This window comes from Marmota flaviventris, chromosome 2 (assembly GCF_047511675.1).
Source record: "Marmota flaviventris isolate mMarFla1 chromosome 2, mMarFla1.hap1, whole genome shotgun sequence".
Lineage (NCBI taxonomy): Eukaryota > Metazoa > Chordata > Mammalia > Rodentia > Sciuridae > Marmota > Marmota flaviventris.
Genome location: NC_092499.1, coordinates 68,532,077 through 68,558,247, shown reverse-complemented (window position 1 = coordinate 68,558,247; position 26,171 = coordinate 68,532,077). Strand labels below are relative to the sequence as shown.

Here is a 26,171-nt window from a genome sequence, read left to right as displayed (position 1 = left end):
CTCTTCCAGTAGGCGGGGCTATGCCCTCCGAGCGGAGCTTCTGCTCTCTACCTGCCCATAGCAATCCCTGTAAGGCGGCTCCTGGAAGACTCTCAGTCTTGTCAGTCCAGAGCCGTTTCACTTCTCCGGCCCCTCCCCCCCTTCCTCCTGTCAGCCAGCCAGCCAGGTCCTGTTCACCAGAAGCGGTTCCCCAGAGATCTAGTTACACTTGCAGCCCCAACGCGCATCCCATTTAAGCCCCACTGCTGTGGTAAACTGGCGGCTAAGACCTTGGGAGTCACCGCTTGTGATATGGGGGGTTGGGGGTCGGGAATCCCCTCTGCTTCCCTACAGACATGCCCCCGGAGAGATCCCTGAGGTTTCCTGGCTGCTTGTATCTGGCTGGGGTGGGAGTCACACACCTGCTAAAGTGGATTCTGCTGGGAATGAATTCCGTCAGCCGAGCTCCAATGACGTCACCTCTCTGCTATGGCGGGCCCCAGGCTCCTTGCCGGAGTGTTCGAAGGGAGGGGTGGGACTGGTCCGTCCCCGGTTGGCCTCAGCTCCCGGCTCGCTATTTCATGAAGGTTTGGCTAAAGACCTCTTCCTGCCAAGCTGCGTCTCGGAGTCTAGCCACCCAGTCACAGTGGCTGCGGGTGGGCCGGCAGCCGCGCCCCGGCGCGGCGCGCGGACAGCAGACAGCGGCTGGCGGATCTGGACCTCTGCGTCTCGTGGCGGGGATTCACTCGTCTGAGGCAAACTGTTACTTCCAAAAATCCTAGTAACTCCCGGCTGGTCTCTCTTCAGTGGAATTTTGCTGGGAGATTTTCCGCAAGTAGAATCTAAGTGTTATCTATGCGTCTTTCTGACCCCATCACTGAGGGGGTATTGAAAGCGCTGCCTCTCCGCCCGCCGCCATGTTGGATCCTTGGCTAACACTTTGAAACCTAACCTGATAGCTATCTTCATTACATTCTACAATGGATAAAGTTGAATTGCTGAGTCATTGGGTAGACATTTGGTTTTAGAAGATATTGCCAAATACCAATTTAACCTCCCACAAGCAATATATGAAATTCTTGTTCCTTGCCAACCTATGCCAATCATTTTAACTACCAGCCCTATTTGTAGTTTATTTAGAGACAGGGTCTCACTGAGTTGCTTAGTGCAATCGCCATTGCTGAGGCTGGCTCTGTCTCAGCTTCCGGAGCCACTGGGATTACAGACCTGGGCCACAGCACTCAGCTTTCAGTTCCTTTTTTAAAAAAAAAATTGTATCTAGAGGCTGGGATTGAGGCTCAGTGGTAGAGCGCTAGCTTAGCATGTGTGAGGCCCTGGGTTTGATCCTCAGCACCACATAAAAATAAATAAATAAAATAAAGATATTGTGTCCAACAACAACTAAAAAATAAATATTAAAAAAATTGTATCTTTTGTTCCCACCCTTTTATGCAACTCTGGACTCAATAAGCAGATTCAGTTTCCAGATTTTAATCAAGTAACACTAGAAAATAAGCTGGGAGAAAAAATTATTAAAGAAATGATGAGGGCTGGGGATGTGGCTCAATGGTAGGTGCCCGCCTAGAATGAACTAGGCCCTGGTTTTGATCCCTAGCACTGGAGAGAGAGAGAGAGAAGAAAAGCAATGATGAAATTTGCCTCAGAAGGAATTGAGGGGGAAAATAGAGGCAAAATAAGAAATGGGGAAGAAAAGTCCTGAAGTGGTATAGGTTCTGGATATGGGAGAAGATTTGAAGAAAATTGAGAGTAAGGGAAAAGAGAGAAAAAAAGATTTTATGATGTGAAAAATATGGGGGAGGGGGGGTGGAAGGTATATTATGAATTATGAATAACTGATCTCTTTATTACTTGAAAGAAGCAAATTAAGATAGAAATTCCTTTCAGCTATTTTTAATCTTTGCTTTTTCTGGTTTTCTTTTTTCTTTCTTTCTTTTTTCTCTTTTTCCTGTTTTAAGATGGGATGTTGCTGCATTGCTCACACTGTCCTAGAACTCTAAACTCAAGTAACCCCAGTACCCCAGGCTCCTGAGTAGCTGGGACTGAGGCATACACCACATGACACCACAACATGCCCAGCTACAGTCAACAACTTTTAACAACTGAACTGTTCTTTAAAAATGGAACCCCACACATACATTGGATCTGTGGAAATTTGCTCTACCCACAGACTACATGAACAATCTGTTGGAGCTGAAGAGGACTCCCACTACTTCCTTGAAAAATTTCCCCCCCAATAGGCTTCTATAATATCTCCCTGGCTGGCATCTTAAGAATTCTTATCTACTGACCACTCCCCAACTTTCCTTCACTTAACGAAGATTTGGGGACAAGTTCACATTATTTTTTTAAATATTTTTTTTAGTTGTAGATGGACACAATAATTTTATTTTTATTTGTTTATTTTTATGTGGTCCTGAGGATTGAACCCAGGGCCTCACATGTGTGAGGCAAGTACTCTACCACAGAGCTACAACCCCAACCCCAAAGTCACATTCTTCTACACCAACACATAACTTAATTCTGTATTCCAATGGCTTCAGATGATGACACATACAACAATATAGTTTTGTGATTCACATACTTATTTAATTCCAGTGCCAGCTATGTTGATGCATGCTTATAATGCCAGCTACTCAGGAAGCTGAGACAAGAGGATTGCAAGTTTGAGGCCAGCCTGTGCAATATAAAAGACCCCATCTCAAAAAACAAAATTATAATTCTGATGACCTTTGCCCATGCTCAGTATATTAGTCAGCTTTGGGTCACTGTAGCAAAATACCTGATATAAACAATTGATAAAAAGGTTTCAGAATTTCTCTGTGCTTGGTGGGCTCCATTGCTTTTGGGCCTGTGGTTGGATAGTAGTACATCATGGTAGAAATGCATATAGTAGAAAATTGTTCATTTCATGGCAGTCAAGAAACAAAAAGAAATGAAGAGGAAAGGCTGAGATCTCAATATCCCCTTTAAGAGCACACCCAATGACTTAACTTCTTTCCACTAGGCCCTACCTCCAAAATGTCTCACTAAGTCCCAACAGTGCCCTAGGCTGGCAACAAAGACTTTAACACGTGGCACTTTGGGGGAGACTTGACTAAAGTATTTACCATAGTACTCAGTAGCACACTGTTGAAGCTAGCTCATTCCAGTTCCTGAGAGCTGATTATTCTTAGCTTTTTCATATCCCATGCATAATGATATTATATTGATAATATTGGTAGCTTGAAATCAGTCATGGTGAATCAACAAATGCTACAATTTGGAGTGTTCTTTCTTTCTTTTTCTTTCTTTTTTTTTTTTTTTTTTTTTTGAGCTGGTTTACCAGTACATGACTGCCTCTACCATTCTTCACCTACACCCAGATCCAAACAAAAACAATCCTAAATTTTGTCAACACACTAGAAATTTAAAACTCCAATATTCATTCTCTAACCACCACCTCAACTCTCAGCTCTCTCACAGTCCTAGTTCCCCAACGCCTTCTCTTCAGTATCGCAGAGACCTTCAGGCATGATGTGCACTTTCTCTCCACACATCCAAGGGCAGGAAGGCTTCCAGTCAACCATGCTATACTGTTTCCTTTTATTCTCCCTAGAGAAGAGAAGGAACAATTTAATCAACACGTATCAATATTATTGTGTAGAGTAATACAAGGTAACAAAAATTCTTTTTCTTTTAAAACAAATCAAAATTTACTCTAATCTTCATCATGAAATAAATTTTTGTATATATATATATGGGATTTAGGATAATACTTTGATGATTATGATATTTATGGTATCACACACAGACTGAACTACTTCTACCACAATAACTTCCCAATGGCATCCTTTAATTTGGATTTAGAAATAGAAGGAAACTGGAAGTAACTATATTGCAACAAAGAATAATATATGTGAAAATTTGACATCCTATACTCAAATAGCTTAGATACTCAAATGACTGATTTTATGACTGATCTTGCTTTATTTTTTATTTTTCTAAATATATTTTAGTTGTAGGTAGACATAATAACTTTATTTTATTTAGTTTTTTTATGTGGTGCTGAGAATCAAACCCAGTGCCTCACATATTCTAGGCAAGTGCTGCATCACTGAGCCACAACCCCAGCCTTGGATCTTGCTTTGAATACCAATTGCTAGAATGGTCATCTCTCTCTCTCTCTGTTCTAAAAGTTCACTACCATTTCTAAAGTTATCTATAGTTTCAATTGTATTTCCATATTTTCTACATCCCCTCCTTTCTTAGGATTATAGTCACAGGGGCTGGGGATGTAGGTCAGTGGTAGAGCGCTTGCCTTGCATGTATGAGGCACTGGGTTCAATATTCAGCACCACATAAAATAAATAAATAAAATAAGGTATTGTCCATGTACAACTAAAAAAAAATTTTTTTTAATAAAATAAAAAGGGCTGGGGATATAGCTCACTGGCAAAGTGCCTTTGGGTTCAATCCCCAGTACCCACCCCATCACACACACAAAATTACTCTGGAGATATGTGATACACACAGAAAAAATCATATATATGTGTATATGCTTGTGTAAGTATGTATATGTGTATATATATGTAGATATAGAGTGTGTGTATATGTGTGTGTGTGTGTGTATAGTTGGAGTCCCAAAATGAGAGAAAGAATGAGTCTGCATAATAATCAAATTGTTTATAATTAAAAACAGAGAAAATCTTATAAGCAGCCACAGGGATTGGGAAGAGTGGGGAGACTCATTACCTTAAAAGGCACAACAATAAGAGTATAAAACTGACGGCTGACTTTTTAACAGACACCAAAGCAGTCAGACAATAGAAGAATGATATCTTAATGTGCTGAAAGAAAAAACTTCAAACCCAGAATTCTATACCCAGTGAAATACTATCCATGAGTGAACATTAAATAAGAAAGTTTTTAAGAAAAAAGAAAATTAAACAAAAAGCCTGAAGAATTCACTGCTATAGGAACTGAAGCATTAAAAGTAGTTCTTCAGGGGCTGGGGTTGTAGCTCAGTGGTCGAGCACTTGCGTAGCATGTGTGAGGCTCTGGGTTCGATTCTCAGCACCCACCGCATATAAATAAGTAAAATAAAGTTCCATTAACAACCAAAAAATATATTTTTTAAAAAAGTAGTTCTTCAGGTTGTTGGAAATAATTTCATTGGAGAATTACAGGAATAAAGAACACCAGTGCAGTGGGAATATAGCTCACTGGTAGAGTGACTACTTAGTAAGCATGAGGTCCTGGTTTCAATTTCCAGCACTACAATAAATTAATTAATTAAAGAGCACCAGAACAGATGATTTTAACAGACACCAAAGCAGTCAGACAATAGATAATGGTATTGGGAAACAGACATAAACATGATAGTTAATAATGACTATAAAGGGGCTGGAGTTGTGGCTCAGTGGTAGAGCACTTGCCTAGTACATGTGAGGTGCTGGGTTCAATCCCCAGCACCACATAAAAATAAATAAAATAAAGGTATTGAGTCCATCTACAACTAAAAAAATTATATTAAAAATAATGACTATAAAAATAAGGTCTGGGTGGGGTTATAGCTCAGTGGTAGAGCACTTGCCTGGCATGTGTGAGGCACTGGGTTTGATTCTCAGCACCGCATGTAAATAAATAAAAATAAAGTTCCATCAACAACTAAAAGAAATATATTTTAAAAAAATAAAAATAAGGTCTCATGGGATTTGTATTGTGTGTAAAAGTAAACATGGCAAAAATAGCACAGTAGGTATGGGATAAATTCAATTAAACTATCATAAGAGTCTTAATTTGGGGAAGAAGTTATAGAAGTATTGAAGTAAACTATAATAAATCAAGTATGCATTTTAAAATCTCTAGGGCTGATAGAATAGCTCAACAGTAGAGCTCTTGCCTAGGCTGAAACAGAAGGAGCCACATTCAAGGTTAGCCTTGGCAACTTAGCTCAGTGGTAGCAGGCATCTGGGTTTAATCCATAAAACTTCACACATGCATACACACATGCAAACATACACAAATTTATAATTGCAGATTTTTTAAAAATTCACTATTTTAAAATCATGATGGATATTTAACTTATACATAAAATCAAACCTTTCAAATCTGTGTATTCCAGTGTTCATCTTAAAATCAGATTAGTACATATAGATTAGAATGTGATTTCATTCCCAACATTAAAATTGTCCCACTTTTTAAAAAGTGAACATTATACAAATAATGAATTCTACAATTCCTAATAGAAAAGAACTTTGCTAGCTACTGTTTAGGCCACACCTATTTTGCTTTATGGTAGGTACTAAGGGGGAGTGTAGTCACTGTCTATTCATTCTACCACCAAAACTTAGTGGCTTATGACAACAACCATAAATTATCTAACAGAATTTGAGAGTTTGAATTTGAGGGATCCAGTTCAGGGCCTCCTTGTGACATTGTTGTTAAGATGTCACCTGGAGAGGCAGTCATTTGAAGGATTGACTAGGGCTGAAAAATCAGCTTCAAGGTGGCTCATTCATACCACTGTTGGCAAAAGTCCTGAGTCCCCACTGGCTGGGAGTAGACTTGTCTTTCACTGCATGAGCCTAACAATAGCTCTGTTTGATATGTCCTCATGACCCAGCAGCTGGTTTCCCTCAGGGTGAATGATCTAAGAGACAGCAAGAAGGAAATTGTGATCTATTGACATAATTCCACTTCCACCATATTCTAATCAGAAGGAGGGGAATTGGCTGTGTGTGTGTGTGTGTGTGTGTGTGTGTGTGGTGTGTGTGTGTTGCTGGGGTTTGAACCCAGGGCCTTACACATGCTAAGCAAATTGCTTTACCACCAAGATATATCCCCAGTCCTTTTTTTTTTTTTTTAAATTTTTTTGAAACAGGGTCTCATTAAGTTGCCCAGGCTGTCATTGAACTTGCAGTCCTCCTGCCCCAGCCTCCACAGTAGCTGGGATTACAGTTGTGCACTACCACATCAAGCTAGATTCCATCTTTTGAAGGAAAAGAAAATCAAATAATTTGTGGTCTTATTTTAAAACAACCATATGAATGTTGTTTTGTGTGGGAATTTGTTTGTTTTCCTGAAACAATGTTGTTAAGAACTGTATCTCCCAGCCTTGGGTATATAAAGATGAATAAAAGAGGCAGAACTCTAATGGAACTTAAAAAAGAGACAGTAAACAAATATAAAAATTCATAAAATACTTTTAGGTGGTGATTTTAAAAATAGAGTAAAGCACTAGTGATCAGAGATCAATGAGGGAATACTTTTTGATAGTGTGCCTAGAAAGGCCTTCTGTGCTAAGATAAATGGGATTGTACTATATATTCTATTATATAACCTGATTTTATCATTAACAAGGCCATAAGTCTTAGCTTGGGCTGCTATAACAAAATACAGACTGGGTGACTTATAACAAGACACTTGTGTCTCACAGATCTGGAGCCAGAAAAGTTCAAGATCAAAATGCCATTCAATCATGATGAGTGTTCTCTTCCCATTTTAAAAATGGCTGCTTTTTCACTATGTCCTTACACAGCAGAGAGCTCTAGCTTCTCTCTCTCCCATCATGAGGCCCCACCTTCATGACCTCATCTAAACCTAATTACTTCTCATAAAAGCCTTCCCTTCAATAACATCATCAAATTAGGGGTTAAATCTTCAATGTATCAGGCATGGTGGTGCATGCCTGTAATCCAAAGGACTTGGGAGGCTGAGGCAGGAGGATTGCAAGTTTGAGGCCAGTGTCAGCAACTAAGTGAGGATCTCAGCAATTTAATAAGACCTTGTCTCAAAATATAAAATAAAATGGACTGGGGATGTAGTTCAGTGGTAAAGCCACTAGAGTATTTTTATCTAGAGCAGTACTGTTGGCACACAGTGGCCACTTATTAAGTACTCGCTCAGTCATACATAGACATATCAAGGTGTTTGAGGTGCCAAAGGCAACAAATTTAGAGAGAAGGCATCTGGTTTGGGGCCTTGTCCAGACACAGCTTTAGGCAATATTCTTTAAAGTTCACACTCTCACCTGTACAGTGGGGTTTATACCATATTCCTCAGCATAAGAGACAGTTCAAACAGTCAAGCTGGGCGTGGTGGCACACACCTGGAATCCCAGAGGTTCAGGAGGGTCAAAGCCAGCCTCAGCAATTCAGTGGGGCTATAAGCAATCTAGTGAAACCCTGTCTCAAAAAAAAAAAAAAAGTAGTATATGTTTTTAAAAAGATAGTGTAAGACACAATAGTTTAATTCCCTGCAATTTACAGGAACATGTTTTAATTACCCTCTAAATTTCACTTGTTCAGATAATGACATAATCTAAGTATACACTTTTTTAAAAATATTTTTTTAGTTGTCAATGGACCTTTATTTTATTTATTGATAATAGGTGTTGAGAATCGAACCCAGTGCCTCACACATGCTAGGCAAGTGTTCTGCCACTGAACCACAACCCCAGCCCTAAGTATATACTTTCAAGGGCCCTTATGTTACATCGTATCTGTAGAATGTCAAATTGTGTGTGTGTGTGTGTGGTGATGGGGTGGTGGTGGTGGTGGTGGTGGTAGGGGTGCTATCAAGATTTCCTGTTGAACAACTCTGGAAATAGTCATGTGTGGAATAATGACTTTTCAGTAAAGGACTGACCACATTTACAATGGGGTCCAAAAAGTTATATTGCTTAGTGACCATGTAGTCCTCTTAGTTCATGCTCTATCATGGTCGAAATTGACTAAGAACGCATTTTGTTGAAGGGTTCCTATCATAAATCCACACATGACTGTACACTAAAATCACTAAATCATACACTTAAAATGGGTGCATTTTTATGGTATGTAGATTATACCTCAACAAAACTGCCAATGAAACCAAACGAAATTTTCTAATTCCATATACGGGGGTACTGTAAAATATTCTCCGAATTTAAGTATAAGAAAAAAAAATACCCAAAGAGCTCCCCAGCACCCACCCCCCAAAAAAGAACCCTTGTAATAATAAACCATGCCATTAGTTGAAACAGGCTACTTAAGAAACGGTTGCTTAGAAACAGGCTACTTAAGAAACAGCTAACTGGTCAGGTCCTAAGTGATCTATCTGGACGACTAAACTACATGGGGAGGTTGAACCTGGGCTCGGTAAGAACCTAGCCAGGGAGCTGGTGCAGAGAAAGCAGAGTCAGCGGACTCGGCGCCCAGCGGGACCGTCCTCACCCACACCCCAGCGGCCTAGTCTGTCCCGCTGGTTCCCGGAGCAAATGCCAAACTCAGTCCTGCTCCCGGAGGGACGCCTACAGGGAGGAGCTTGCGCTCGGAGGGTCAACCTCATCTCGCGGACCCGCGGCCCGCGTCCGTGCTCCAACCCCAGGTCTGGGGCGGGGAACCACACGCCCTCCAGTTCGGTCACCATTCCCAGCACAACGGGGCTGAAACAGCCACGGGGCTTCAACCTTGGCTGGCACCAGGTTCGCTCACGAGTTTTTTTTTTTTTAAAGTCACTGGCTCCATCTCAGACCCTAGGAATCAGAGGCCAGCCCTGAACACTGTCGGTGGCGCGACTGTGAGAGAGTCGGGAGCCCCGCCCAAACGACCAAGCTCAAGGTCTGCAGTCGCTGCTGCACGGGGCGGAGCAGAACTTTCTCGAGAAGCCTAGACACAGCAAAGCGTCCCCAGGGCGCAGATTCGTAGCAGAGACGCGCCTCCAGAGCCCACGAAACGGATCCCGCCAGGCCGCCCCGCCCCGCGCCCTGATTGGCTGTAACGGAGGCGGGTCCCACCCCAGTCAGAGGCGCGCTCTGCACCGGCTCTTTCCACCAACCTATCATTTCCCCTAACAGCCATTTCTGACGGCCTTCGTTTTTTTCTTTGCTCTCTCCCGCCAGCAGCGTAGAGTACCAGCACCCACCACAGTTAAATACCCAACCCTTTCACCGCACAGGCGCAGTAGCGCGGGTTCCCTGAACTGTTGGACGTTAGCGGACTGTTCCGAGAAGTCGCCCCGCCAGTTTGGCCGCACCTACAGTGGGAATTCTATAAGGGACTCACGTGCTAGAACGTGGTCGCCACGTAAGCGGAGGACTTGGGGCTGGGACGTTTTGCACCGTAGGACATTGAATAGGGTGTTCCTCTTTGCGGAAGGGGACACTTGTAGGGGAAAGGCGGGGCTAGGTGGCTGAGGGAGGAGGCTGATCTCAGACTGTCAACGCCTGAAGACACGTTTGTTTGGCAGTTGAGGAAAGGAGCCTGTATCAGAATGTACCTAGTGGCTGTGCCCGCTGGCTCCTCTTTTGAGGGTAAAGAGCTCCTTTAATCTGACCAGAACATGTTCTGCCAGAGTAGTTGGGGCTGCCTGGAATCTCACAGAACTCAGGAATCCAGGTCACATTCTTTAACTTTGATATAAAATTTGAGTTCAAAGAAGTGCCAGGACTTTATCAAGTGTGCAAAGCTGTTTAGTGACAAGTTCAGTAAGAACAAGGTCTTACATCCCATTACTTTCCCCACCATACATACTTGAATCTTATTCACCTTGCTTAAGAGAACCCCATAAATTTACCCCTTTTCCTCAAACCTATGTTTACCATCTCTTAGGTTCTGGCCTCATAACCACCTTCTAGTTTTGACCCTGAGAAATTTAGCATTTCAGTTGACTTCTTGTTCAATCCCAAAGGAGTTCTGAATGCTTAACCAATGCATTTGGTTGCCACACTTATTTACTTTTTTTTTTTTTTTTTTTTTGGTAGATGAGAGTTTGGGACGATTATAAGCAATGCTGCCATAAATAATCTAGTAAATGTCTTTTTCTATAATATACACACATTGCTAGTTATATACGTAGGAGTAGAATTGCCTATTCATAAAGCATAAATGTATTCAATTTTAGTAGTTGTTAACTATGGTAGGCACAATAAATAATTATGCCCTTATTCCTGGCACCTGTATTAAGTTGTATGGCAAAAAAGAATGAGGGTTGTTAATCATCTTAAAATAGGGACATCAGGGCTGAAGAGCACTTGCCTAGCAAGTGTGAGCCCTCAGTTCTATCCCTAGTATGACAAAGTATACAATTTAAAAAGGGACTTCATTCTTGATTGCTCAGGTGGGCCCAATATAATCACAAGGGCTCTTATATGGGGAAGAGGGAGGCAAGTAGAGCAGAGGAGAACCAGAGAAATAGTAGTATGGCAAAATTGGGGATGGCCTGATGACCCTGGATTTATTTCTGTGGTACTGGAAATTGTACCCAGAGATGCTCTACCACCACACCCTTTTTATTTTTGAGACATGTCTTGCTAAGTTGCTGGGGTTGCCCTCAAACTTTCAGGTCCTCCTGCCTCAGCCTCCAGAGTCACTGGGATTACAGGCATGCCCTACTGCACCCTACTGACCCTAGATTTAAAGATGGAGGAAGGAGGCAATGAGCCAATAATGTTGGCAACCTCTAGAAGTTGGAAAAGGCAAAGAAAAAGATTTTCCTCTTTCCTGAGGAACACAGCTCTACCAACAACTTGATTTTTAAGCCCAGTGAGACCTCCAAAACTGTAAGATAAAAATTTGTATTTATTATCTTAATTTTTCTACTTATATATTTACCTATTTTTATTTCAGCCAACAAGCTTTATTTGTTATGGTGACCCAGGAAATTAATTAACAGTTTTCCCAAGTAATTTTATCAATTTTTATACTTAGGAAGCTTTGAGAAAAAATAACTGAGCTGGAACCTCTAATAGGACTAGAAAAAAGAAAGTTTATTAGGTGATTCTGATGCATCTTGAGAACCAGTTATCTAAACACTTATATCTACATCTGTCCTTGAAGAACAATGTGCAGTGATTTGGATTGAAAGCATTTCTAGAAAAAATTGTCCCAGATATTTGAAGGGTAACTCTCCCTAACTTGCTCAGAATTAACATAGTTAACACTTTTTACAATCCCTCTTCTGTGAATAGCCAGTTCCTGTTCCAGGCAGGGTGTACCCCACATTTTCTCTTTTGCTAGACCAAGAATATTACTCCCCACCCCCATATACTGGGATTAAACCAAGGATCAAGGAAATTCTTCAGAGGAAGGATAAGCAAGTTTTTTTTATGTTCCAGCCATGTATCCTAAAGTCCAGGGAAAGAGTGCCTTATTCCTCAGGTTTGCACGTCAGCTTCCTTGGTAAGGACACCAACTGATGGGCCTCACTTGGCAGTTTTTATCACAAAGATGTTAACAAAAGAAAAAAGTGATCAAATGTTGAAATTATAAACTACTTGAAGCTAGTACTCATGTACTTTCCTGATAGATGTCAAATATCACTGTTTCCCCTTAAATTTTGAAATATTTCAACTAAGAATACAAGTTTCTGATTCACATTCTGCTTAAAATCCTGTAATTCTTGAAGTATATCAAGATTCCCTGGCATACAGTTTGAGAGTCACAACTATGACAATTTAGAAGGTGATTCTCATTTTTCCTTAAATGGGTATTTTATATAATCATTTTCTTCCAAAGTGCTACTTCTGTAAGGTCCAATATAACCTGATCCCTCCCATGCTAAGGAGCCCTCCAAAACTAAGCCAAACAGGAGACCCTTTGCAGTGACCACAACAGACATTGAATCCCACATGCTTGTTCAGATTCTGACCTGTTCCCACAGAGGACATATTGGGTAAATCTAAGACCACCTTGGAAGATGAACAATTTCCTACTTTAAATGAAATATATTAGAAATTATACTATTTTTAAAAAGCCCATAAACTTAGAAATCAACCTACCATTAGGGAAACACTGACAGACACTATTAAATGTTAGGAAAATAAAAAACAATGTAGTCTATTGCCTGACAAGAATTGTCAAAGACCTTCCTAACCCTCAACATTTCATATTTGCTATTCATACTCTGTTAATAAAATGTATAAGATAGATTCAAATTACAGAATTTAACTTTACCTGGATTCTTAAGGGGGATTTTATTTTTAGTTGTAGATGGACACAATACTTTATTTACTTATTTTTAAGTGGTGCTGAGGATCGAACCTAGTGCCTCACACATGCAAGGCAATCACTATACCACTTAGCTACAGCCACAGCCCCTCTTAAAGGGGATTTTTTTAACCCAATAACTTGTTCATTCTAGAAACAGACTATTAACTATGAATATAAATATTTCAACTAAGAATACAAGTTTCTGATTCGCATTCTGCTAAAAATACAGCTAGTGATTAAAGGTCATTAGATAATTGTTATGTATTACAAAGTAGCAATCCAAACTAGACTATAATAAAGGTATTGAACAAGATTATTTACAAAGACATGTTAAGTGCCAAACATCACAGGAGAGAAGAGACTTAAGTAAAATTTTTCCACTGCATTTTATTCATGATACAGCATATTCAAGATGCCGTAGGAAACAGCTATATCTGCTCAGTTCTTGGCAGCAATTAAAAGGCAGAACTTGTTTATTCATTATCTTGTCCAGTCTCACAATCAGAAGCAATCTTTGATTTGTTAGATATTTCATAAACTTGTATAATAAGCTTTAACTGATTGATGATTTCTTTGTCTGCTGTTTTCATGTCAAATCCCAACATCTTCAAAATAGTTTCTCGAAAGTCACCAAGCTATAAAGAACCACCCACAAAAATCAAGATATGTCATTAGTTTCAGTCACCAATTTATTTTGCACAATGAAATTAATATTAGAAATTTGGTCTTATTCAGCTTTTCTTTTTAAATGTAATATATGCTACATTCAAATGGTATTTTTAAGCTAGAAAATTAGTCTCTTCTATTCCAATAATTCTTTAAAATTTCCTTTATATTTTTCTTATGTTTACACTTTAGTAGATTAGACCTATTTTTTTTTTTACATCTTAATGCTTTTCACCCATAAGGCAATTAAATTTTGTTGCTGCTGTTGTTTGAGATGGGGATTTTACTATGTTGCCCAGGCTGGCCTCCAACCCTTGGGCTCAAGTGATCCTCCAGCCTCAGCCTCTTACGGAACTGGGACAACATATGCACAACCACACTTTTTAGACTTCTGGTGTGCTTTATGATAATAGAAGTCCCTTAAATATATATCCATCCATCCTCCAAAAGCCACAGTGATCTAGAAAGAGCACAAATAAAAACCACCCATAAGGGGCTAGGGATGTGGCTCAAGTGGTAGCACGCTCACCTAACATGTGTGAGGCACTGGGTTCAATTCTCAGCAGCACCACATAAAAAATAAAATAAAGATATTGTGTCCACCTAAAACTAAAAGAAAAATCACCCATAAATCCATGCTTAAAACAACTAAAGAATATCACAGCCTTCAATCTGCACTGAGTGGAAATGAATATCCTAAACTAGTAGGGGCAGCTCCAGAGGAGGGTGCTACTCGTTTCCACTGTTGTAGAACACATATAGCCTTACCCCCAGGAAATGGGATAGTTCTCAAATAGGGAAATACAGAGAATAAATCTGAAACCTGATAGTGAGGAAGGAAAAGAAAGAGGCCTGAAAGCATAAAGACCAGAAATGGCAGTTCTAGAGGGCAAGGGGAGGTTGGAGAGTTTGGAAGGGTGAAGTGTTTCTTAGTGGCTTGGTAATAAAGGAAAAGGAAGAAGTAAACAATGAAATTAAAAGACATATACAAACAGGAGAGTATGGCAGAATCATACATTACACAAATTCCTACCCCCAAAATAAAAGGCTTGTTCTAGTGAACTTCAAAAACTGCATCTACCACCTCAACAAAAGAGGGCGGTATTGAGTTAAGAAACCTAGTAAGTAAATCCAACCTACAGCTACTAAAGAAGAAACATGAAAACCAGGACAATTAAAAGGATTTCAAATTGAACAGATAAATGGCAAATTAATATCCATAGAGAATTGCTTTAGGAAGAGTCAGGTGGAATGGCACACGCCTATAATCCCAGCAACTTGGTAGGCTGAGGATAGGAGGAATTCCAAGTTTCAGGCCAGCCTCAGCAACTTAGTGAGAACCTGTCTCAAAATAAAAAGGCCTGGGGATGTAGCTCAGTAGTAAAGCTCCCTTGGGTTCAATCCTCAGTTCTCCCTCAAAAATAATTGCTTTAAGAATAAGCAGTATTATCAAAACTGTTTAGGTGATGAAAATATGCCCCCCCACCCGAAAAAAAAAAAAAAAAAAACAGTCACAAAGCACAGGAAACATGTTTGACACAAAACCCTGAAGTGAATTAAATCTTAATTAAATGAGGATTTGCAGACATGGAAAACAACAACAACACCTTTCTTTGAATTATACATTTAATAATTCAGAATAAAACCATGTCCAAGATGTCTAATGAATACAGAAGATATGATCATTGAAATCAGGCAAGAATAACAGAAAATCTTTTCAGAAATGAGGCATGAACTACAAAGTGACCAAAGGAGGGCCAGGGTTGTGGCTCGGTGGTAGAGCACTTGCCTAGCATGTGGTGAGGCACTGGGTTCAATCCCTGGCACATTTAAAAAAAAAAAAAAAAGTGACCAAAGGGGAATAGACTTTACTGAAAATATAAGGGGCATTGAAAAGAGGGATAAAAACAACATAGAAAATGAATATGCAGGGGCTGGAATTGTGGCTCAGCAGTAGAGCGCTCGCCTGGCATGCGCGGGGCCCTGGGTTCGATCCTCAGCACCACATAAAAATAAATGAATAGAATAAAGGTATTGTGTCCAACTACAACTAAAAAAAAATAAAAAGAAAAGAAAATGAATATGCAGAAAATAGAGGGAAAGAGACAAAGATGCAGAGAGAGAGAAAGGAGAAAACACTAATCTTATGACTTTGGTGTTTTTGTTTTGTTTTTTAATCAAAACAGGGTCTCAGTAAGTTGGTTAGGGCCTTGCTAAGTTTCCAAGGCTGGCTTTGAACTTGTGATCCTCCTGTCCCAGCCTCCTGAGTCTGCTTTGAGCATATCATCCAGAATTTGGAAAAGTTTCAAATTTTTTAAGCAACTAATATGGAGATATGACATATACTTTAAGAGTGGCCCAGAATGATCAGTTAGTCTTTTAAAAAGTCTGTTAAAATATTTGCCTTGTAGTGAAGCCCTGGGATTGGATCCCAAGCACTGAAAAGAAAAGGAACAAGAAAAAGAAAAAAGAAAAAAAAAGGAAGGAAGAGAAAAGGAAACAAATTTGCTTTATAAGTATAGTGAAAAATCTAAGCAAGTTTAGAAGTGTCATTCTATTCTCGAATGTGACACAAACAATTACATACATGGTTTCCTCTGAGCTTCCATTCTCTAACATGACCCTATCCTCCAAACTAAAATAATCACATATCCCATTCCTAAGCCATTGTGGGATTCTCCAGGGAGAAACACTTGATTTAAACTGGCCCAATAAGATCCCTTCTGGAATTTTTCTCTCCCATCACAAGAACTAAATATGAAACTCCATGGCTGTCATTTACCATGTTTCCTGTCATAGGGAAAAAAAAAACAACAACACTGGTAGTCAGACAAACTGTCACACAGATGCCAAGAAGACAGTGAAAAAGGTCCTGTAAAGTGCCCGGTGCTAGTCCTAGGGCCTAGGTTCATCTCTGACTTCACAGAGATTAGTTTAATCTGTTTTTGATACCATAAGTCAATAAATTCTGTTTTGTCTAAGTTAGTTAATGTAAGTTGAGGTGGGTGTGTTTATCATTCCAACTAAATTAACTTTAATATAGTAATAAGATAAAAAAACCTCTTGTTCTTGTCCTGACACTTCAAGCGTGTTCTTGGCTATGGAGAGCTCAGGAGTGACAGTGTCTAACATCTGACGGGCCTTCTCTTTGTCTGATCTTGCCTCTTGCTCTGCAGAGTCGGATGTAGTTTTCAAATCATCTATATTCATAACTACCTTCTCCTTCATTGTTTCAGCTTTTGTTAAAGATTGCCTGAGCTTCATAATTGTTTTGTCCTATGAGAGGGTAAAATGTGGATGAAAGAGAGGAGACGACTGTGAGTTGATCTCCTATAAAAAACAGACAGGCTTGATAACTCGTGGTTTTTTTTTTTTTTTCCCATCTCTCTTTGAAAAGAGGTATGATTATGACTTAGATCTGAAATTTCCTCCAAAATCTCATGTGTTGAAGGGTGTCTCATCACATATCCAAAAACAATAGAGCCAAGTGATCCTGGACTGAAACCTCTGAAATCATGAGCCAAAATAAATCTTTTCCTCTTTTTTTAAAGTTGATTATCTCTGGTATTTTGTCACAGCAATGAAAAGTTGATGACCACATATGGAAAAGAGAAATAGTCCACAATTTTTCAATTAAGAGGCATTTCTACCATTCATAATCATTTAGCATTTATATAAACTGAATTCATGGATTTAAAGAAGCTTAACACATTTTCCATGTCCTTAAAGGTCTTACAGCCTACATTAAACAAATACAGAAATGGATAAAATAATTGGTTCTACAGTAAGAAAAATATTGGTGATAAAATAGCATATCAGTTGATCAATTATTTAGTGTGTATTTGGCTTAACTCACAATCTACTTTTGATATAGGAAAACTGAATCTAGCTCCAAAGAAGAGAAAAAAAATATCCATTAACCCAATAAGAAACTATAATAAAACTAAAACGAAAAGAAGCAAGGGATTTAAAATCATAACATTCAGACTACCAGTTACCTTTGAGAAACAGGGAGGAGGATACCTGGGGGTTTCAGTGGGATTGGTAACATTCTGTTTTCTAAAATGATTGATGGATTCACAGGCATCCAATTTTATTTTCCTATAGTAATACATATTATAGAATAACATATTATATATTAATGTTACATATTATTCTGTTTGTATATAAAATTATTTTAATTTATTTGTTCTTTAAAAAGTTCAATGAGAGCTAATGCAGTTAAATAGGAATGGACCAAAACTTTTATGAATTTTTGAAAACTTCATTTCCTTTACTTACTTTAAGGACATTTATTTTTGTCAGTTGAGTTTTCATATTTTTATTTGATAATTTCAAATCACTGAGCTGTTTCTGAAGTTTCTGAATTTTCTCCTCCAATATTGGCGTTGTAATAATCTGTAAATTTTGCTGAATATTCAACAACATTTCTAATTGTTTGAACTTCTTGTTATGCTTATCAACTTGAGAATTCGGAGTTCTGAAGTTTTCCTTTGCAGAAATTAACAGTATTGAAATAAATAATTGGCTTTAAAATGTTCTATACTAGCATGATACCAATCTATTCTAGAACAATAAACTGTAGGCTTAACAATATTTACATAAGTAAAATATCTTTTCAACATAAATACACATTATTAAGATAATCGGGAGACAAAAATGCTACAATAAAAGTGATGTCTATTGCTATCAAGGGTAACAGTTAAACAGACAATTTGTAAATACTTAGCAATAGTGTAGATTAATTCTTCTTTTCTAGGAATGTATTCTAAGAAAATAATGAGTATTTGTATAAAGATTCATGTGCAGAGATATTCTTTACTACTCTATTCATAATGAAAAATAAAAGAAATACAAATGTCAGGAAAATTACATATGGTAATAATACATTCCCTAGAAATTGTTTAAAAATATTTATTAAAAGAAAATAATAATATATTAGTTAAATGAAAGAAACAGGATTAAGAAAAATTATGCTTATCTCAGTTGTTAAAAATATGCACTGAGGAGCTGGGGCTGTAGCTCAGAAATAGAGCGCTTACCTCTCATGTGTGGGGCACTGGGTTTGATCCTCAATACCACATAAAAATAAATAAAGGTATTGTGTCCATCTAAAACTAAGAAAATATTTTTTAAAAAATGCATGAAGAGCCAGGCATGGTGACACACTCCTGTGAGTCCAGTGACTCAGAAGATTGAAACAGGAGATTGCAAGTTCAAAGCCAACCTTAGCAACTTAGTGAGGCCCTGAGTAACTTAGTGAGACACTGTCTCTAAATAAAAAATAAAAATGGCTGGGAATGTGGCTCAGTGGCAAAATACCCCTGGGTTCACTTCCCAGTACCAAACAAACAAACCAGACAAAAATAATATGTATGGAAAGTAATCAAAAGAAAACATTATAATATGATATATGATAACACCAGTTATTTCCAAATGGTGGAATTACTGGTGATTTTGGTCTTATTCTTTTCCTATTCTGTGCTTTATAAATCTTTATAATGCACATGAATGAATTTTATTATGAGAAAAAAAAAATAGTTATTTAAAATATCTTGACAAATGTAGCAAATGTATTAAAACATTCAAAGAAACAAAATAGATAACACTGGATAACAAAAATAAGAATGGCACATTTTTCTCAATAACAACACTGGAGCCCCAAAGATAATTAGAAGAATTAATGTTTTCTAATCTCTGTGTGAACTCAATTATCAATCAAATGTGAAGATTTTTTTTTAAAGACCTTTTTATTTATGCAAGTACTCAAAGAAAAAGTATCTTTCCCACGGTATCATTTCTTAGGAAGTTCTTGGAGGATGTATCCAAGCAAAATGAGAAAGAAGAGGGCTGGGGATGTAGCTCAGCTGGTAGAGTGCTTGCTTTGCATGTGTAAGGCTCTGGGTTCAATCCCTAGCACCATCAAAAAAAAAAAAAAAAAATGAGAAAGTAAACCAAAAAAAAAAAAAAAAGAAGAAGAAGAAGAAGAAGATATGAGATTCAGAGATTAGAGAAGAAAAGTCACAGGATCACAGCTGGGTCCAGACCCATAGAGTAAAAATCAAGATCCCCAGTCTTAAGGAAGAAAATGAAAATTTTGAGAGAGAGGGAAAAAATGTCATATTTTTATAGACTAGTGGATCATTTGTTATAATATTTAAGGGAAAAACAAATGAATGTTGAAAATTACACATATGAAAACACAAGGAAGGTATATTCACTCTAAGGAAAAGTGCAATGCAAGAAAGGACATGTAACAAGAACATAGTACTTTGTAACTTTTGTAAATATTTAGTTGTCATAGTGAAGTAAATATTGATTATGGATCTCTCCCCAAATATCAATATATCAACTATATTTGGGAAATAGCTAAATGGGAAAGTGGTATAAGAGAGATAAAACTTTAATATGAAATCAACAGATAATGTCTGAAATAGAAAATTCAAGATGTAGTAGTATAAAATTATTTAGGGAAATGAAGGTACTACCAGAAGCAACAATCAAAAGAGTTAAAAATAAAAACAGCCCTTGTTCTATCTTGTCTCCAGGCAAGTCTGGAATTCTTGTACTGTATTTTGGTCAAAAGAGGAGTTAAGCATACTAAATAGTAAAATTTTCAATGTACTTTTTATAGTCTGTTTAAATATCCCCAGGAGAAATCCTGTTATTAAAAATGTATGGACTAAAAAAAAAAACAAAAAAACACAGCCGTGCCCTACATTTCACTTAATGGCAGAAGAAGAATTAATTCCACAGAACACGTTTAAAAGAACAACAAATGAGATGGATTCAAACTAAAAAGCTTCTTCTCAGCAAAGGAAACTATCAATAACGTGAAGAGAGAGCCCACAGAGTGGGAGAACATCTCTATTACATGCACATCAGATAGAGCACTAATCTGCAGGATATATGAAAAACTCCAAAACCTTAATACCCCAAAACCAACCCAATCAATAACTGGATTAAGGAACTGAGCAGACACTTCTCAGAAGATATAAAAACAATCAACAAATATATGAAAAGTGTTCAACATCTCTAGCAATTAGAGAAATGCATATCAAAACTACTGTAAGATTTCATCTCATTCCAGTCAGAATGGCAATTATCAAGAATACACTCAACAATAAATGTTGGTGAGGATGTGAGGGGAAAGGCACACTCATACATTGCTGGTGGCACTGCAAATTGGTGTAACCACTCTGGAAAGTAGTATGGAGATTCCTTAGAAAACCTAGAATGAGGGTTGGAGTTGTGGCTTAGTGGCAGAGTGCTCACCCAGCATGTGTGAGGCACTGGGTTCGATCCTCAGCAACACATAAATATAAAAATTAAAGATATTGTATAAGTAAAAGTAAAAAATAAATATTAAAAAAAAGAAAACCTATAATGAAACCACCATTTGACCCAGTCATCCCACTCCTTCCTTGGTCTATACCCAAAGGACTTAAAATCAGCATACTATAATGACACAGCCACATCAATGTTTTTAGAGGCTCAATTCACAATAGCTAAACTGTGGAACCAACCTAGATGCCCTTCAAAAGATGAATGGATAAAGAAACTGTGGTATATGTACACAATGGAATATTACTCAGCATTAAAAGAGAATAAAATTATGGCATTTGCAGGTAAATGGATAGAGTTGGAGAACATCATCATGCCAAGCAAAGTAAACCAATCCCCAAAAACCAAAGGCCAAATGTTCTGATAAGTGGATGCTGATCCTTAATGGGGGGAGGGAGAATGGGAAAAATGGAGGAAAAATGGAGGCACTTTGGATTGGGTAAAGGGGAGAGGAGGAGGGGAAGGGGCATGGGGGTAGGTTAGAGAGTGGAATGAAACAGACTCATTACTCTAGGTAAATGTATGATTGCACAAATGGTGCGACTGACTCTACATCATGTACAACCAGAGAAATGAAAGGTCTGAGGAAGTGACTCAGTGGTAAAGCATCTTGGGTTCAATTTCTAGTACCCATAAATAAATAAATATTAATATACTGATGGGTCACTTTTTCAGATATTAATAATCTACATATTTATAATTTTGGTGATTGACATTGTTTGATAATTTGGTATGTTTCATTTGCAGATCTTATTTCATATTCCCCATTAGGATTTTGCAATGTTCTTCATATAAGTCCTTTATGTTTCTGGTACAATTTATTCTTGGTTAATACAAAGAATGCTTGTATACACAATTGGTTACTGATAAGAAAGAGGAAGAAAGAGGGCTGAAAAATTATTTTTTTTTCTTAAAATCTTTTAACATGATTAAAAGGGTTGTGGAAATCATGTTATTAGCTTCCCCCACACACACTTTACTGGGAATTGAAACCTAGGGTACCCTATCATTAAGCTATATCCCTAGCCTTTTCATTTTTTATTTGAGACAGGGTCTCACTAAGTTGATGAGGCTGGCCCTTGAACTTGCGATCCTTCTGCCTCAGCATCCTGAGTAGCTAGGATTCCAGGCACGTGCAACTATGCCTGGATTGCATATTCTTAAATTTCAATATAGCATTTAAAATAATTTTGTGTGGAAATGAATCATTATCAGTCACATACGTAAGAGCAGAGATAGAAGCTGCACTCATCTTTGAATTCTATGGAATATGTCTTTTTTCCCCCGGTACTGGGTTTCAATCCAGATGTAGTTTGCCATTGAGCTGTATCCCCAGTTTTTTTATTTTGGTTTTTGTTTTGTCTTTTTTTTCCCTAAGATAGGGTCTTGCTAAATTGCTGAAGCTAGTTTCAATTTGCAATTCTCCAGCCTCAGCTTCTTTAGAGGTAAAGTTGCACACAGATGGGATTATAGGTATGTACCACTGTATTGGTTTATGGGTATTTTTTTTAAAACACCATTTCCTAAAGTGCTGGAAGAAAAACTTAGAGCTCCAGCCAGAAGTATAGCTCAATGGTAGAATGCTTGCCTACCATCCAGCACTGCAAAAAAAAAAAAAAAAGAGTTCCATAAATATTGGATTGGAGCTGAGGATATAGCTCAGTGATAGAGTGCTTACTTAGCATACTTGAGGGCCTTGGTTCAATCCTCAGCACCACAAAAATTTAAAAATTAAAAAAAATGTACATATGTGTGCATATATATATATATATATATATGTATATTGGATGCATGAATGGGCTGAAAGGCCAACTGAGTCATTAGTAAATAAGTGAGTGATATTACACCTTGAGCCACAGCAATTATAGAAATAGTATAAAATAGGTTAAGGTTCGAAAGGTAATTCAGTGAAGAGGTAGCAAAATAGAAACAGGACTTCCTGAAAACAAATTGAATTGCAACCTACTCGTTTCCATCCCACTTTTAGGACTGCCTTTTTCCTTATACATTCAGGGAAGCAGAAATTGGAGAAGATAACAGTTTATACAATGATTATTCAAGGAATATCATCAATGCACCTCACTGACACTCATCATATTTAGCTGTCACAGTGCCTGAAATTCCACCATTAGAGAATCATTCCTTGGCATTCCTTTCCTTCTAATTCTCTTCTAAAAGTGTATTAAGATATTTATTAACATATCTGTCATAATAAACATCAAATATGTGCACAGTAAGGAAATGGAGATATGGAAAGAGGAGAGGCTTTTTGATAAAATCAGAAACTTCAAGGATCTATAGCAAATCCTCCCCTTTTCCATTAGGAGAAGTATATATAGTATGAATAGCTTTAAACATTAAATAATGTTAAGGTCATTAATAAAATAAAATATGATCATTTCCTTTATCAAAGAAATGCCTATGCTTCAGTATATTCTTACTTTATTCCTGTCCAAGTCTGATTTCCTTTGAAAAAAGTCATTGAAACCAATGTTTCCATCTAGACGTTTCAAGGGTTTTTTTTGTTCCCTATAATTTTCTCCACCCTGAGGTGATTCTTGAGCAGTTTCTTCGTAAATCTGATGCAGCTGTTCCAATTGCTTAGTGAGCATCTGAATTTCCTGCTGTAGGCCTTCTGTTCTCTTTTTAAAAAAGGAGATATTTTTCAAAAACTTCCTGATGATCCATGCTTTCTGCATCATTTCAAAACTGTGTTCTAATTATATTGATTTTGTGATGACATTAAATTACAAAATAGATGAATAGGGAAGCCTTTTAAGAGATACTTTTAAGAGATTTTTAGTACTGAGGAAGTTGTATAGTGAATTTTAAGTGTGCAGAGTTTTTTGGTTTTGTTTTTTTTTAAAATGGATGGGGTTGGAATATAATTCAGTGGTAGAGTGCTTGCCTAGCATGCACAACGCCCTGAGTTTAATCCTCAGCACTGCCACTGTCCCTGCCCCCACCCCAAAAAACCCAAAATTGGAACACAGATTATTGTGCAGTAGTTTCACTAACACATTGAATTTAAGAAATACTTATCATCAGCTGAATTCCAGGGTGAGGAATCACAAAATTTTACTAAAATGATTTGGACACGGACAAGAAGATATATCCACATGAACATGTTGATTCAGTCTTTTGATAGACTTGACCAGTAAATTAAACTAACTGATCTGAAATTTATTTATGAATGTGTTTTTGATACTGGGACAGAGACAAGGGCCTCATTCATGCTAAGCACATGCTCTACCAGTAAGCTACACCCCAGACCTGACAAGTTGTTTAACTGCACCAACTAAACTAACCAGTGTTGGAGCATTATGAAAATACTATCTTCCCATAGCAATATTTTTAAGTTAATATTTATTGAACTTATACCAAACTGTACTAAGCATTTACCATGTATTAACCAATTCAATCCTTTCAACCACTCTGTGAGATAGGAACTATACCCCTCTCCACCATTTTACAGATGAAATGGAGGCACAGAGAGAATAAGTAATCTGCCCAGGATCACACAGCTAGCTAAGGGCAGAGTTGGGATTCATAGCAGGCCTCTGTGCTCTTAGTGACTATGCTATACTTTTTCCAGTGTCGTAAGATGACCTATTTCTCTTCTTTCACTATGGAAATACAATCAAAATTACAAGTCAGAGCCATACAGTATACTAAATTAGATAATAGCAAAGTCTATATCTTAAAAGAATCAAATAGGAAAAAATAACTTTTTTTTGATGTACTTACAGATTTCCAAGAGAGTTCATTTTCACTGATTTCCAGTATCTTTTCTTTCACAGCTTCCTCTGTGGCTGGTATGGGAACAATGCTATCACTCAGAAGAGTAGACAATTGACTGAGGAAATTCTGATATTGAGATTGTGCGGTTTCAGTTTCCCATCCGCATGAATATGGCTGTCTGTCTAACTCTGGTGCTTGTTTATCCTCTTGTATCAAATCTTGTTGACATCCATCCCAAATTTTCTGCTTGTGATTTGGTTCTTCAGTATGAAAAATGTCTCTCTCAAAGTTGTTGGCCATGAAAGCTTCTGTCTTGTCCTAAATATGCACACAAGTTAAACTTCTCACTTGAAATTAAATACAGAGACTTCTATTTTCCTTCTTTTGAACTACAAAATATAGTAGTAGCACAAAACTTCAGGAGACCCTCAAGAGAAAGAATTAAGATTCACAAGAGAAACTTGGGCATATATTCAAAATAACAAATGGGAACAGCAAAAGTAGAAATTAAGCTTAAAGAAGCAGCTAACCAAAAATCCCCAGTTGATGAAGGTAGAAAAAATTGAGCTAAAAAGTGTAGAAGGAATGATAGGAATGTAAAAAAAAATCATCATCATCATTTTGTAACTCCTAATGTAATAACTGATCTAAGCAAGAATCAGCAATGATGGGCTGGGATTGTGGCTCAGTGGCAGAGTGCTTGCCTCACAAGTATGAGGCATTGGGTTCTATCTTCAGCACCATATGAAAATAAATAAAATAAAGGTATTGTGCCCATCTACAACTAAAAATTTTTTTTTAAATCATCAATGAATGCTAAGACCATTAGTGAAAAACTGGCAGAGAATTGAATATTTTCCTAAAGAGTTATGATTATCATATATAATTTAATAAAAACAACCTTGATAACATGAGAGTATAAATGAAAGTCATATTTCTTTTCCCTAACCTTTCCTTTATGCTCCTGTAGTCATTCTGCTTCCATTGTAAACATGACAGGAAAAAAAAATTACAGATAATGCATGTACCTCTTTCCCTTACTTCCCACAGCAGAATTCCACCTTATAACTTCAACAAGACTTTCTTCCCACCTTCCTGTCACCTTCGGTTCTGGGAGCTAAGTAAGCAAGTTCAGTTTCTGGGCTTTTTGTTATGAAACTGAGAAATTCAAGAAGAGCAAGAATTGTGGAAGTAATGGTGGGTTTGTATCACTAAAAGCTTAGGAAGAAACAGCCACAGGAATAAAGACTAAGGGAAGAAAAGGTCAGAACTGCATGAACTTTGACTCTGTGAGAGTTTTTCAGAAATGTGTGAGTTTTACAACAATATTTGAGAGAGAGAGAGAGAGAGAGACTGTGAATTCTAAATTACTTGAGAGGGGCAAATAAAGAATACTTCAAAATACTTTGAAAGTAGTTGCTGAATTTTTTTTAATGAAACTCCTCCCATTAATCAGATCGTATAGGATCTTAT

At 37.7% G+C, this 26,171-nt stretch overlaps 1 protein-coding gene and 1 long non-coding RNA gene across 5 annotated transcripts in view; both read right to left on the bottom strand.

The window, feature by feature from the left end:
• Window positions 1-2,655: 2,655 nt before the first annotated feature.
• On the bottom strand, window positions 2,656-10,110 carry LOC139704703 (uncharacterized). Of its 4 annotated transcripts, none has more exons than XR_011706632.1 (3): window positions 10,023-10,110; window positions 8,012-8,165; window positions 2,656-3,591 (listed from the first exon to the last, which is right to left on the bottom strand). It is a non-coding gene; the product is annotated as an uncharacterized lncRNA (long non-coding RNA). The 4 variants fall into 4 exon arrangements; XR_011706633.1 differs by lacking the exon at window positions 10,023-10,110 and adding an exon at window positions 9,796-9,948; XR_011706631.1 differs by lacking the exon at window positions 10,023-10,110 and adding an exon at window positions 9,302-9,523.
• A 3,310-nt stretch (window positions 10,111-13,420) lies between these two features.
• The window catches only part of LOC114088102 (coiled-coil domain-containing protein 170-like), a 39,749-nt gene continuing 26,998 nt past the window's right edge, over window positions 13,421-26,171 (bottom strand). The window contains exons 5-9 of the mRNA XM_071607404.1: window positions 24,705-25,016; window positions 23,399-23,599; window positions 17,895-18,104; window positions 16,674-16,889; window positions 13,421-13,582 (exon numbers count right to left, since the gene is read on the bottom strand). Coding sequence (XP_071463505.1) covers window positions 13,421-13,582; window positions 16,674-16,889; window positions 17,895-18,104; window positions 23,399-23,599; window positions 24,705-25,016 — 1,101 coding nt within the window. The remainder of the gene's footprint in view (window positions 13,583-16,673; window positions 16,890-17,894; window positions 18,105-23,398; window positions 23,600-24,704; window positions 25,017-26,171) is intronic.